The sequence below is a fragment of the Choristoneura fumiferana genome, chromosome 14 (assembly GCF_025370935.1).
Source record: "Choristoneura fumiferana chromosome 14, NRCan_CFum_1, whole genome shotgun sequence".
Taxonomy (NCBI): Eukaryota; Metazoa; Arthropoda; class Insecta; order Lepidoptera; family Tortricidae; genus Choristoneura; species Choristoneura fumiferana.
The window spans coordinates 14,570,589-14,584,733 of NC_133485.1; the positions used below are offsets into that span (position 1 = coordinate 14,570,589).

The 14,145-nt window shown below is 43.7% G+C and overlaps 3 protein-coding genes across 3 annotated transcripts; 2 read left to right on the forward strand and 1 right to left on the reverse strand.

The window, feature by feature from the left end:
• Positions 1-2,219: 2,219 nt before the first annotated feature.
• Positions 2,220-5,175, reverse strand: LOC141435032 (uncharacterized). Its single transcript, XM_074097553.1, has 3 exons — positions 5,130-5,175; positions 4,353-4,438; positions 2,220-2,416 (listed from the first exon to the last, which is right to left on the reverse strand). Exons 1-3 carry the CDS (start codon positions 5,173-5,175, stop codon positions 2,222-2,224), a joined length of 327 nt encoding a protein of 108 aa, XP_073953654.1. The 3' UTR covers positions 2,220-2,221.
• A 715-nt stretch (positions 5,176-5,890) lies between these two features.
• LOC141435033 (uncharacterized) lies at positions 5,891-9,961 on the forward strand. The gene is made up of 2 exons (XM_074097554.1): positions 5,891-6,877; positions 7,655-9,961. Exons 1-2 carry the CDS (start codon positions 5,891-5,893, stop codon positions 9,959-9,961), a joined length of 3,294 nt encoding a protein of 1,097 aa, XP_073953655.1.
• A 635-nt stretch (positions 9,962-10,596) lies between these two features.
• On the forward strand, positions 10,597-11,382 carry LOC141435034 (uncharacterized). Its single transcript, XM_074097555.1, has one exon. The coding sequence runs from the start codon at positions 10,597-10,599 to the stop codon at positions 11,380-11,382; it is 786 nt and encodes a 261-aa protein (XP_073953656.1).
• Positions 11,383-14,145: the final 2,763 nt, after the last annotated feature.

Below are 14,145 nucleotides of genomic sequence, written 5' to 3' on the forward strand. Positions count from 1 at the left end.
TTATTAAGGCATGCGCTCTATCGAATCATGACAAAATAAAAAACAAGTCTATAACTATGTTCAGTGGGAGTGTAAAATGCTTCCACCGTCAAATAAATGAAATGGATATTTACAAAGTCACCCAATGTCAAATATACATCGCGTCGTAGCATAAATCGTCCCGCTAACACTTCGTACAGTTGAGTTCTTATAATTCTGAGCAAAAATTCAATCAAAAATATCTAAACATGCTTCTACGCCGTTAATAATAAAGTCATGTTCACAAATTATTGCTCAGAAATATAAGAACTATGATTTATGAATGTCCAAAAGCCCCTACTTGATTGAGGTACTGAATGACAGTACCCCGTGCTGACAAACCAACTGGATTGTGACAGTGAAACCGTAGAGCGCGACTCGGTTAAGCTGATTAGATTAAACGCCGGTATCGGTTTACCGGACCATTTGATCTTTATGCTTTGTAACTGGCATGAAATATTAGTTTTAGGGCCTGTTACCATTCATCGACATCTTTTATGTGACAGATGTGATGCTCTCTCTGTTTATTCAGACAAAACAAACAGACTGTATCATCTATATCTGTCATAAGATTTATCAGTAAGAGCCCGTGCCCACTTTGCCGGGTGTCTGATTGTCTGGGAGGCTACTGCGAAATTCGAAAATCGAAGATCGTGTCTGTACCGTCCCGCTCACTCATGTAATTAATAATATAAGTGACAGAGGGAATGAACGACACGAACTTCAATTTTCCAATTTCGTAGTAATTTCGCTGTTCTATTCTATACCCTTAGTGTAAGTTTTCGGTGACAAAATACGTCTCGATCGCGTTCGCGTTAAAATCTCAAATTGTATGGAAATACGAACATCGCAAACTTTCCGCTAGAGGCGCTGTTCGTGTTTCCATACAAATTGAGATTTTAGCGCGAACGCGATCGAGACGTATTTTGTAACCAAAAACTTACACTAAGGGTACTGTTTCATGTCAGATGTCGGTCATTTCTATAGAAAATGGGTGTCGGGAAAGTGAATAGCTATATAAAATGTTCTGCCCGGGAACCAGCTCTAAGGGGCTGTTTCACCATCCATTGATTAGTGTTAACTGGCGGTTAGGTGTGATGCCGTCTCTATTTGTTTTGTTCGAATAGACGGAGACGGCATCACATATAAACGTCGGTTAACGCTAATTAATGGACGCTTTAGTTATTTGATTGAATTTGGTGTTACTCTGAGGATTCCTATGTCCATCGTTTAAAACGAATTACTTTGGTACTCTGCGACAAGAGACGGCTACGTCTGTACGAAGCGCCTTTTCTTTGTGTTTTAGGCCTATCATTATGTATCAGCTATATAAACTACTATTAGTTCATAAACGACGTAGTAACAGTAACAAAAAAAATCTGTTTGTTTCATTCTATGTACTATGTACACACCAGGCCATACTGATGCCATAAATTCCTAATGGAACACTTAAGGAAAATAGAATGACTTTACTCATATTAATTTAATGATAATATCAAACATACCGCACATTCATTAGATGTGGCTAAATTACCATGATGGAGGGAGTAGTCATAGTTATTTCTACCTACATACAAACCGACCAAAAATCTCTCCATTTAAATAGACCGAGTAAAAACCAATGTCCGCACAACATTTTACCCTACATTCCTATAATCTACAAACTCTAGCAAGACAGCATTCTTAAACGGTTCAGAGTTAAAAAAAAAATATCTTAAATCTGTTTCTTTTTTACTGTTATGTACCATCTAACCATCATCTAACGACCAGATGGCCTAGTGGTTAGAGAACCTGACTACGAAGCTTGAGGTCCCGGGTTCGATTCCCGTGTCGGGGCAGATATTTGTATGAAAAATACGAATGTTTGTTCTCGGGTCTTGGGTGTTTAATATTCTTTGGGTGTTTATATACTTAAATAAGTATGTATCTATCTATATAATTATATTTATCCCTTGCTTAGTACCCATAACACAAGCTTTGCTAAGCTTACTTTGGGACTAGGTCAATTGGTGTGAATTGTCCCGTGATATTTATTTATTTATTTATTTCTTAACCCTTTTGGCTGGCGACCCTAAAATACCGCTAAAATTGACGTCAAAATAAAATATTGAAAAACAACAACTAGAGTATTTCAACGACCCATCCCAATACCGCCCGCGACCCGAGGTTTAGAAATGCTGATCTAAATGTATACAAGTTCATTTTAATTAACAAATGGGTACCAGGAGTGCATAGCTACCTTGCATATGACCTGTAGCCCCTTGACCTTCCCGGGCATATCCCCCTTGGGCATGAGCCGCCGCCGCCGCGCCGGCCCGCCGTCCGTGAGCCACACGGCGCCGACGCTCGTGAGCGCCGCGTCGTAAGGCCCGAGGAGGATGTTGCGTTGGCTGCACTCCTAGTACAACAGAACAGGGAAAAGGTTAGTGTTTATTATATATGATTCGATCTTGTGAGAAAGGGTCTATAAATAAATTGAATAATGAGGTGTACACGAGCTTAGCGATTAATAGGGATGTTGACAGCATTAAAAAAATAATTCGAAGGCACGACTCCACTAAAAAACGCTTTATTTTAGCCCTGAAAACCAGATTAATTTTCGATTAACTTCTTTTTGCTTAAAAACAAATAAATAGTTAGGTGATTGAGTTGGCGAACAAGTGACGTCATATGTTGCTATTTCGTGGCTATTTCCATTCAAACTATGGGAGAATTGTGTTTTGACAGCTCATAAAAAGTACGTCAGTTGATTGGCGGAGTCAACATCCCTATGTTTATTATTTGCTACTTGCAGCATACAAAGTCAGGTAAGTAAGGGGGTAAGTTTTATCTTTATAAGTATAAGCACGTGCTCAGAGTGCCCGGCAAAAACTAGGGGTTGATTTGGGTCCAATTATATAGGAGTTCATACATACATTACATTCACGCCTTGTGACGTCATCAGACGTAAGACATACAATTTTCGAGAGTTAACAGATAAGAGGAACGGATAAGCTGATGGCTGTCACTTCATGCAGAAATAGCAACATACAGGAGCACTAAATTTGGTTACCAATCTAACAATACCGCAAACAGATGAAACACACACACACAAAAATATACCATTATTTTGCACGCCCTTTATTTGTAGTGTAGGTGTTCAAAATCGCCGTGAAACGAGCGGTTTGAGCCGACAATAGAATATGTTCAGTATACAGTTAACAAGTTTGCAAGTTGAATCGAAGTTAGTGGTAGAACGAATTCTGTTTGGTCACGGCTACGGTCAAAATCGGACTAGACGTTATCTGCGGCGGTTGTAGCAGTATCATTATAAAAAAAAATAGATTACCTGGCATTAGAAAGTAATAAGGAACAGTAAACGAATCAGATAACAATTGAAAATACAGGTATATTTTAGTTTGTTATTTTCCTCAGTTAATTAAGCAGCATTAACTTGTAACGAAACATCGAGCATTCGCCGTTTTTAAATTTGTCGGACTGAAAAACGAACAGAGCCAAGCATAGAGCTAAACATTGCTATGAACATTTACACGATTAAGCAAAGCTTGTACTATGGTTACTAGGCAACGGATAAACATACTTATATGGATAAATGCATATTAAACATCCAAGACCCGAGAACAAACATTCATACATTATATTGCCCGACCGGGAAACGAACCCGGGACCTCAAGCTTCAGTCAAGTAGTCAAGTCAGTTTCTCTAACCACTTGGCCATCCGGTAAAAAAAAACATTATTCACGATGGTGGATGACGGACGGATGCTCGCAAAAATCTCAAAACAACTTTTACCTGTAATGCAATCCGCATTTACAGCATCCGTCCGTCTCCACCATTGTGAATAATATAATTTTTACATCGAGGTTCCCAAAACTTTTTTCGTACAGTACACTTCGCTACTTTGTCGTTTAACAGCCCGACTTACTATATAAACGCCATGCAAGATTGTCAATATGTCAATGCGACAGAGTAAAAAAAGTGATCCGCTACTGCTACACCACTTTCAAAGTTTATTGTTGTCCGGTAGGGCTACTACGAAACTCAAAAACTCGAATTTCGTGTCGTGCGGTCCCTCTGACACTTAAACTGAACGAGAGTGAGAGGGACGGACGATACGAACTTCGAGTTTCGTAGTAGCCATGCAGCTTCTACTTTTCTACTTTGTTCCCAAAACTCCCAAAACCTCATTTTTTTTCACGCCCACGTGGACCCTCGTCTGGTCTTCCCTGGACCACATTGGAAACTCCTGCTGTAATGTAACTTTGCCAGAATGCTCGCTCATTACTCATATTCATGTTCATCAGCCATCAGCCCCTAAAAGCCAGAGAACTCACGTCATCCTGTGACCTCTCCAGAGGCACAAAGGACAGCTTGTAGTTGGTGACGAAGAGGGAGCCGAAGCGGCCGTGGTCGCGGTCGCCTGAGCGGCGTCAGCAGCACCACGCTGTGCGCCCGCCCACCACTTGCTCGCCTGCAGACAAACATCAAAATCAGCCGAAGGACTGCCCACTGTTGGATATATACCTCCCCTATAGAACTCCGGTCTTTAACCACGCGGCTTTAACCAGGTCATCTGGCCATTCTCGCTCATCTGAGTTCTCCATTCGAGAACTTCTCGGCTCTATTTTGTCTAGATGTATTGTAAGTGCAAGTCAGTTAATGACCGTTTTCAAATATCATTTTGAATGCGACCTAAGAAGTACTCTGTCGACAAGAAATCACAACTGCGATGTATTTATTAGAGATAGATAGAGAGAGTTTTTAATGTTTACGTGACCATATTAAATGAAATCATAAATTCCACTACCAGACGGTGAATTTTCTAAGCTAACATGATGGACAGTAAAGTTTCTAGATTGCCTAATATTTCGAATATCATGTCGGAAATAGGTTAAGATATTGTAAATATAGATATTTAGATTAGAATTCGTTTGTTTTGTTTACTTTATTTTCCTATTTTATTGTGATTGTTGATTGTGTTTATTTACCTGTATATTTTATTAATTATGTGCCATGTAATAGATATAAGGTTTTTATGAAAATAAATGCATTTGTCAGGCCACACTATACAGTAACACGAACTTACACACACTATCCCCACTCAGCATTACACAATTCTCTCCTTGCTTCCCATTGGTCCTCCCGCGGCTCGATCATGATCGACCGTGCTCCCCTCCCTCGCGCGCAAGCGACAATATTTAAATACCGCGCTCACATATTCCAACTCACTCGCCGCTCGACCCTACGCAGAACAACACGTACTAGTAATACTTTAATGCAGATGCACTCTATGGAAGCAAGTTGTTTCATTTTATAATAATACAGTCCACCCTCAACAATGGTCATTCGGTAACCGGATCAAGAAATACCAGCGCATATTCGAAGCACGAAGAATTCTCTAATTGCAGCGTGATTCGGAAGCAAGAAGAAATTCCTCGCGTGTTTATGTACTTCGAGTTGTGCCGTCGTGTTACCTACCTACGTGTTGTCGTCGAGCGTCGAGTCATCACAGAATCTTGAGGCTAGCCCTCGGTTCTTTCGTAGAGGTGATCAATGATTTAGAGGCTTCGGCCTTGATCGGCGATCTAACCTATAGTCATTTTACTGATCTTGAGACTTCGGTTTCGGTCAGTAAAAACGACTTTTCTGAAACGTCCTTGAGCCTCGCTCGGTGTTTCGTTATATTGGTGACTTTAGTCACAAAGTTCAGCAGGGCTGAACTGCCAGCTTTAGCTGGGGGCCAGCTCGCACCTAACGGTGACAAAGCGAGCTCGGCCACAAACAGCAAGTCAGAAGAAAGAAGACTTTAGGGCTGTTAGGGCTGTTAGGGTGTTAGGGTTAGGAATTAGGGAACCCCGCGTGTGCTAAGAAGATGTCCGCGCATGAAGAACGCACCCTGCGATCAGCCACAAAGAAGATGGCGTCGGAGAGCACACCAACGTCAGGTGATACCACATCCGTCGAAACAAATACGTGGAGCAACGGCACCAGCGGTGAACAGCACGGTTTAGGAATTACGGCGTCGCGCCCCGCGAACGTGATTACGTCAGGGGGCCCCGCGCAGCCTACCGCGCAACCCGCAAAACGGCATGCCGCGCCGGTACATGAAGACGATAATGAATCGAACGAAACGGTTTTAGGCAACCCCACCGGGGGGGCGGACACGGTGTCCACTAAATTATCTTTACTTAGGGCCGAGTTAGAGCTGCAAGATGCCGAACTTGAGCGGGCTCACAGGGCCGCGGCCGCGGCTAGGAGTAGGTTGGAGATCGCACGGATTGAAGCGTCTCAACCTCCTAGCACGGCGCCGCCGCCTGATGCAAATGAAGAGTCGCGCGTCGTAGGTTGGGTTGAGCAGCATAGATATGCGAACGACAACGCCCAGATAAACAGACACTCTTTACTTCCGCCGCCGCCGCCGCGTTCGTCATACGTACCGCCGCGAGTTCACGTAAATCAATCATTCGTCAATCGCGACCTGGAATTGCTATCCAACCAGGTAGTAGAGGCAGTTAACAGGAGCAATAGCAAGCCGGGCATGCAGAGGCATGTACCGGAGCTCCCGCCATTTGACGGAAATATAACGGAGTGGATAGCTTTCCGGGCCGAGTTTGACGATACAGCGTCATTGTTTACAGACGTCGCGAATATAGGACGTATACGCAAAGCGCTCCGGGGCGATGCTAGGCTCGCGGTCAGATCGATAATGTACACAGTGTCAGATCCGTACGAAATTATAGAGGCATTAGAGCGCCAATTCGGCGACCCAGAAGAAATAGTTCTCGCGGAAATGCACTGCGTAAAACGCATGCCGCGGCTGGCAGATGATAATAGTAATATCACAACATTTGCCGCCCAGGTAGCCAACGTAGTATCTACAATTAAATCGTTGCGCCAGGAAGAATTTTTATACGCGCCCGAGATAGTCAATAAAATTGTAGATAAAATGAATTTAATTGTACGGTACGAATGGAACAAGTATCGCGCAAATAATAAAGCGATACCGGGACTGGCAGCTATGGCTCAGTTTTTAAACGAAATAAGTAGTGCTTCACGTAAAACTTATGCGCGCTCGCGGCCCGCACGCGCAAACGTTAACGTAGTGAATGAATACGGAAGCCACGCCCATAGCCACGCCCCCCCGCGCGCCCGCGCTGCAGATCGCACGCGAGTATATTCACGTAGTAGTAGTACCGAACAGTCAGATTCAGATTATGAGGAATTTAAACCGCGTACAGTCGCACAAGTAAATCGCAAACCGCATATTAAAAAAAATGTTCCGTCTCACGCGCCAAGACAACCGAAGCAACCCATTCCCGCGCAATCGAAATCGAGTAACGCAAAAGATAAATGCGTCATTTGTAACGGCGAGCATAAAATCAGCTTATGCTCGGATTTCGTGAAGTTACAAATAGCGCAGCGTTGGGAAGTAGCGAAAACGAGTAAATTATGCTTCCGTTGCCTGGACGCGGCTCACAGGAGACCGTTTAAATGCAAATATATTGCATGCGGTGTGAACCAGTGCGAAGCTGGTCACCATCGACTGTTACACGGATTAAATTCAACTCAAGCACCCGCGCGTGCTAACATTAGTAGCTCGGTCAACCATGTGCACAAAGTTAACACGTTCCTTAAGATAGTACCCGTGGAAGTGTCAGGGCCATTAGGGGTCGTCAATACCTACGCACTGTTAGACGACGGCAGTAGTCTCACGATGATAGAGCGACATATAGCGGACCAGGTTGCACCAAGAACCAGGTCCGAACCTCTATCTCTAGAGGGCGTAGGCGGTAACGTAGTGAACGACCAAGAATCCTGTAGGGTCCAATTATCAATACGCGGCGCGTGTAGTAGAAACTTAGAAAAAATAACCGCGTACACAATAGGAAAATTGAACCTTGCGGCTCAGACTGTAGGTCGCGAATTGATAGAAGAATGCGAACACTTGCGGGAAATAAGGAACGAGCTGTGCTGCGACTGTGCTACCCCCACCATTCTCGTGGGCCAAGACCACTGGAGTCTGTTGGTCTCTACACAGATTCGCAGTGGTGCGAGAGACATGCCGGTGGCCTCGCTCACAAGATTGGGATGGATCTTGCACGGGAAACACGAAGCCAGTCGCAGCGCAGCGTTCGTGGTTAATCACGTAAAACGAACGGATTCCGAGCACGAAATACTAACGTTACTTAAAGAAAATTTTAGTATCGAATCATTAGGGATTGAGAGAAAAGTACCTAAAACGGACCCCGACCAGCGCGCAATAGACATTTTAAACGCGACGTGCGTAATAAATGCGAAAGGGACAGCCTATCAGGCGGGTCTGCTCTGGCGGTCAGAAAACGAGTCATTGCCCGACAATAAAAATCAGGCCATGAAGCGACTACATAACCTAGAGAACAAATTAGACAAAGACGAAAGTTTGAAATTGGAATATACCAAACAAATCAAAAATCTAATCGAAAAAGGTTATGCAGAGGTTATGGAGTCGCCCCCGCCACCCAACTCGCCACGGGCTTGGTACCTCCCGCATTTTCCGGTTTTTCACGCACAAAAATTAAAAATGCGTTTAGTTTTTGACGCGGCGTCGCGCGCGCACGGTAAATGCTTAAACGACGCGCTGTTAACAGGGCCGGACTTACTTCAGTCACTTTTCGGAGTTTTGTTGCGTTTCCGCGAGGGCAAAATTGCCATCACTGCCGATATCCGCGAAATGTTCCTCCAAATCGAAGTGGAGGAAAGCGACCGGGACAGCTTACGTTTTTTATGGAGGGGGGAAGAGAGACAGAGCGAGCCGCGCGAATATAGAATGAAAAAATTAATTTTCGGCTCTGCCTGTTCCCCAGCTACGGCTCTATTTGTTAAGAATAAAAACGCGAAATGTAATGAAAAGCTGTACCCGGAAGCGGCAAAAATAACGGTAAGAAACTCTTACATGGACGATTTCCTTATCGCCCTCGACAGTTCGGAAGCCGAGGCGAGGCGAATAATAAATGACGTACATACATTAAACTCGTTAGCGTCATTCGAGTTGACAGGATTCGCCTCGAACCGCCCCGAAGTCGTAACAGACGTCAAGAGTACAGGCAGCGATAAGAAAAGTACGTCCCTAGGAGTCAAGAGCGAATCGGAACGCACATTAGGACTCGTATGGAATCACGCGCGCGATACGTTAGGTTTTAATGTAAATTTACGTAACACGCCACCAAACGTTCTGAACGGCACCCAGTTACCCACGAAAAGGCAGGTAACAAGTAGTGTAATGAGCGTGTACGACCCGCTAGGGTACGCTTCACCAATCACGGTGATAGGTAAAGCCCTTATTCAGGACATTTGGCGGACGGGAATAGGATGGGACGAACCTATCAAATCGGAGTCTATTCCCACGTGGAAATCGTTTATTGAAAACGTAAAATTATTAAAAAATCTCGAGATAGAGCGTTATGTACCCGCGTGCGAGAGAGAGGGCGAGATACACACATTCTGCGACGCGAGCGAGAAAGTATATGCCGCGGCGGTGTATTTCGTATCAAATGAACCCGGAGGAGGGAAATCCTCGCGATTAGTGGCGGCAAAGGCTAGGGTTGCCCCACTAAAAACAATATCTATACCGCGTTTAGAGTTACAGGGCTGTGTGCTAGGCACCAGATTAACTAAAACGGTTGTAGAACAAACAGATTACAAAATTATCGGAAAACATTTCTGGTCGGACTCGCGGACGGTCCTAGCATGGATCAAATCCGACCCACGGTCTTTTAAAAGTTTTGTAGCGCATAGACTTGCGGAAATTGAAGACACCACGGTGCCTACCGAATGGCGCTGGGTGCCAAGCGCGCTCAACACAGCCGACGACGCGACAAAAGGCGTCCCGATTAATTTTGATAAAAACCACGGTGGTTCCAGGGCCCCGATTTTATTAGGCGCGATATTAATGAATGGCCAGTAGATAAATCGGCGCCGGCGTTGACCCCGCCCACAGGCGAGGAACGCCCCCCGCGAGTAGTACTAGCCACGCGAAAGTGCGACACATATAGCTACCTACCGCAAATCGACCGATTTTCGAATTTCACGCGATTAATTAGGTCCGCCGCAACTGTGCTGTTCGCCGCCGAGGTCTTCAAAGCCAAAATGCTCAAAAGAAAGCACGAAATAGAAATAAATCGGAATCACCTAAGACTGGCGGAACTATTATTAGTTCGACGCAGCCAAAACATCTCGTTCAGTGAAGACATAAGAAGGTTACATCGAGGCGAGCCAGCGTCGAAAGGATCCCCCCTTAGAAAGGTGACAGCAAAACTGGACAACAAAGGAACGCTCCTGCTGGATTCCAGAATCGACCGAGGGACAGCGATACCTATTCTTCACGCAAAAGAAGAGTTCACGCGCTTACTTATCGCATACTACCACGCAAAGTTCAATCATGGCAACCACAAAACCGTGATGAATGAGCTTACTCAAAGATACCACATTGTTGGTCTGCGTGGTACGCTAAGATATATATGCGAAAATTGTCAATGGTGCAAAACACATAAGGGCAAACCTCTCAAACTACCCTATGGAGATTTACCACCAGAGCGCCTAATGTCGAACCAACCCCCCTTCACCGCCACCGCATGCGATCTCTTCGGACCAATAACAATCACGATTGGTCGACGTCACGAGAAGAGGTGGGGAGCCCTATTCACGTGCCTCACAACTAGGGCCGTGCATATGGAGCTCGTTGCATCATTATCAGCTGCTTCACTCATACTGGCACTGAGAAGAATGATGGCACGCAGAGGAACACCCACCGTGATATATTCGGATAATGGAACTAATTTCGTCGGAGCGGAGCGCGAAATATCTGACGCCTTGCTGACCGCCGAAAAGCAACTGAAAGAGTTCGCCGAGTACAAAGAGATCACATGGAAGAAGATACCTCCTGGAAACCCATCAGCTGGAGGAGCCTGGGAGCGTTTAGTATCTTCAATTAAAACAGCGCTTCGTGCCACCCTACATGAAAAGCACCCCAAAGAAGAAGTGCTGCACACGCTGTTGTTGGAAGCGGAACACGTCGTTAATTCTCGACCACTCACGCCACTGACGGGCAGTCAAGAAGAAGCATTGACGCCTAATCATTTCCTCATTGGCAGGTCCAACGCCATGTCTCCATTCTGTAATTTCCACGATATAACGCTTAATGAAAAATCGTGGCAACAATCGCAAAAGATGGCAGATCATTTCTGGGCTAGATGGACCAAAGAATATCGACCGCAACTGAAGCTACGAGTAAGTCAAGGACGGACCACCGCAAACGTAAAACCCGGCGACATTGTCATAATTGTTGATGGAACAATGCCGAGAGGTACGTGGCCAGAGGCGAAGTAATAAAAACTTACCCCGGCCCAGATGGCATAGTACGCGTAGTAGAAGCACGCACCGCCGCCGGCCTCCTTCGTCGTCCTGCGTCTAGACTTATAAAAATTTCCGAAGCTGAAGGTGTTAGCACACGTGGGGGAGAATGTCGGAAATAGGTTAAGATATTGTAAATATAGATATTTAGATTAGAATTCGTTTTGTTTTTGTTTACTTTATTTTCCTATTTTTATTGTGATTGTTGATTTGTGTTTGTTTACCTGTATATTTTATTAATTATGTGCCATGTAATAGATATAAGGTTTTTATGAAAATAAATGCATTTGTCAGGCCACACTATACAGTAACACGAACTTACACACACTATCCCCACTCAGCATTACACAATTCTCTCCTGGCTTCCCATTGGTCCTCCCCGCGGCTCGATCATGATCGACCGTGCTCCCCTCCCTCGCGCGCAAGCGACAATATTTAAATACCGCGCTCACATATTCCAACTCACTCGCCGCCCGACCCTACGCAGAACAACACGTACTAGTAATACTTTAATGCAGATGCACTATATGGAAGCAAGTTGTTTCATTTTATATATACAGTCCACCCTCAACAATCATGTAAATGCTTAGTCAAATATGGACAGACAGCAAAAAAGATATGAATTACAGCCAAATGCTAAAAATATGTAGTATACACTATCTTAGTTCAGCAAATATTTGGCACTTTAGCTGTATTCATAAATCTTTGTTTGCTAATTCTACACGTAAGACGGAAGCTTAATGGATCTAACGTAAATAGAGCAAGGCATTTAAATAAGTACCTATCGAAAAGTATGATCACCAGAAAATAAATAAACAAGTTACACAGAAGTCATACAAACTTATACTTTAGATTAGATAGATACAGTTGGAATGGATGATCATTCAGCAAGACTGTCAACGTCAAGTAAATATCCGATAAAGAAATACATAGTACAGTCGAGTTCATAAAAACTTGTGAGCAAAACATTTGATCAAAAATATCTGAACACATCTATTGTAATCGGCGTAGAAGCGTGATTAGATATTTTTGATCAATTTTTGGCTCACAAGCTTAGAGTATGAACTCGACTGTACATTATTTAGAACAGATAATGTTTCACAGCCTATTTTGCACTATTGAGTAAGACCTACTGTGTTCTATTGTCTCCGAGACGCCATATTCTAGCCATCACTTTGATACCTAAAATTCACGTACGTTATTATCTAGTCTAAATACCACGTCCAAGAATGTGTTAAGTTAACCTAATAGCTGTACTAATTATGTCCCTCGCTTTGGGTCCGCAAAAACCAAAGGGTTCAAGGACCAATTAAGGTTAAGGTCGTTGACGCGTGACACACTCATTCATAAAGTACCGACACGTAAATGAGGGTACGACATTAAGAACAATTTGGAAGAACTGGAAGTTTCAGCGGCAGCAATATTCTGGACGAAAAGTGAATGAAGAATCGCTTTAGGCTCTAGCTTCCCCTGCATGCACCCTAAGTCAAAATTTTTGTTTTATGAACATGAAACTTTATGTACTTACGAGTTACAGAGAGTTCGATGTCACATTACAACAAGTATAAAGGACACTGAGTCGTAGTAGGTTAAAGCAGGCTTAACCGCTTGGTTGGAACTACTAATTATTTGGTACTCATAGCGTCAACTTTGGTGCGAACTTCTGCTCCACGTGTAGGCAAGACGTGGAAAGCTCCATTTTCCACCAGAGATGTGCGAGGATTGTCTTGCGAGAAATGTATTTTTCATGAACCTTGAATGAAACGCTTTATTTATCTCCCCTCGTTCCGCTCAGCTGTTTCCACTAGAGATCTGCTGTGCGAAGGATAGGCAAACAAAGCGTTTCTATTGGTTAATGAAAAACAGATTCCTCGCACATATTTGGTAGAAACACAGCCTTACACATCTCGCTTAGCCCTAAATTTCAGAGCAAAATTTGAGGATGCTAAAAGCAGACAACCTGACGATCGATTTGCGGACAACCAAACTATTCTTACACGAGATGGCAATGAGCTGCGCTACAATTACTTTTACTCTATCAGTCAGTCAGTACATACTTAACCGTATGTATATAGTCATAATAAAAATTGATATGCGTACCTAAACAAATCCTACGGCTGTGCCGTTAGTGTAAGTTTTCGGTTACAAAAATACGTGCGGAACGTTTGTGATGTTCGTGTTTCCATACAAATTGAGAATTTAACGCGATCGCGATCGAGATGTATTTTGTAACCGAAAACTTACACTAAGGGCACTGATAACCTCATGATAACGCACAGACACGTGTTTTCGGTACGATGATATTGAACACTTCACAACGCGGATAGACTTTCAATTCTAAAGAATTGGAATAATCCTTAATTCTTATTCCATCTTAAAGATTCCACTACATTCAGCAGGCACAGAATCTAGAGATCCAAGATTACAGATACAGGCCTAGAATAAATAGTGTGAGCCATATCGAATGTAAGACTTCGCTGGCTATATGGTGATGGTTCTGCAAAAGATCGAATCTTATGACCTGTTAATTTATTTCGCACTCAACCCGAGATTAAACCTTGTGACATTTAAAATAAAGCTCAGTTTTCTAGTGTATCCCATACTTTTGGATATTTTGGCCATTTTCGGCGGCTACGCTACCAGTGGTATGTCAGCTTGAATGTTACCAAGTATTTGGCGATCTGCAATGCTCCAGTACATTGTACACGATGGTGGCCTGAGAATTTGATCACTGATTGG

Coding starts and splice junctions, on each gene's coding strand:
- LOC141435032 (XM_074097553.1), bottom strand. CDS start 5,175: ATGATCGAGCCGCGGGAGGACCAATGGGAAGCAAGGAGAGAATTGT. Junction 4,439..5,129: donor GGAAGCAAGGAGAGAATTGT/GTAATGCTGAGT, acceptor GACGCCGCTCAG/GCGACCGCGACCACGGCCGC. Junction 2,417..4,352: donor TGGAGAGGTCACAGGATGAC/GTGAGTTCTCTG, acceptor CTGTTGTACTAG/GAGTGCAGCCAACGCAACAT.
- LOC141435033 (XM_074097554.1), top strand. CDS start 5,891: ATGTCCGCGCATGAAGAACGCACCCTGCGATCAGCCACAAAGAAGATG. Junction 6,878..7,654: donor TCACAACATTTGCCGCCCAG/GTAGCCAACGTA, acceptor ACGTTCCTTAAG/ATAGTACCCGTGGAAGTGTC.
- LOC141435034 (XM_074097555.1), top strand. CDS start 10,597: ATGTCGAACCAACCCCCCTTCACCGCCACCGCATGCGATCTCTTCGGA.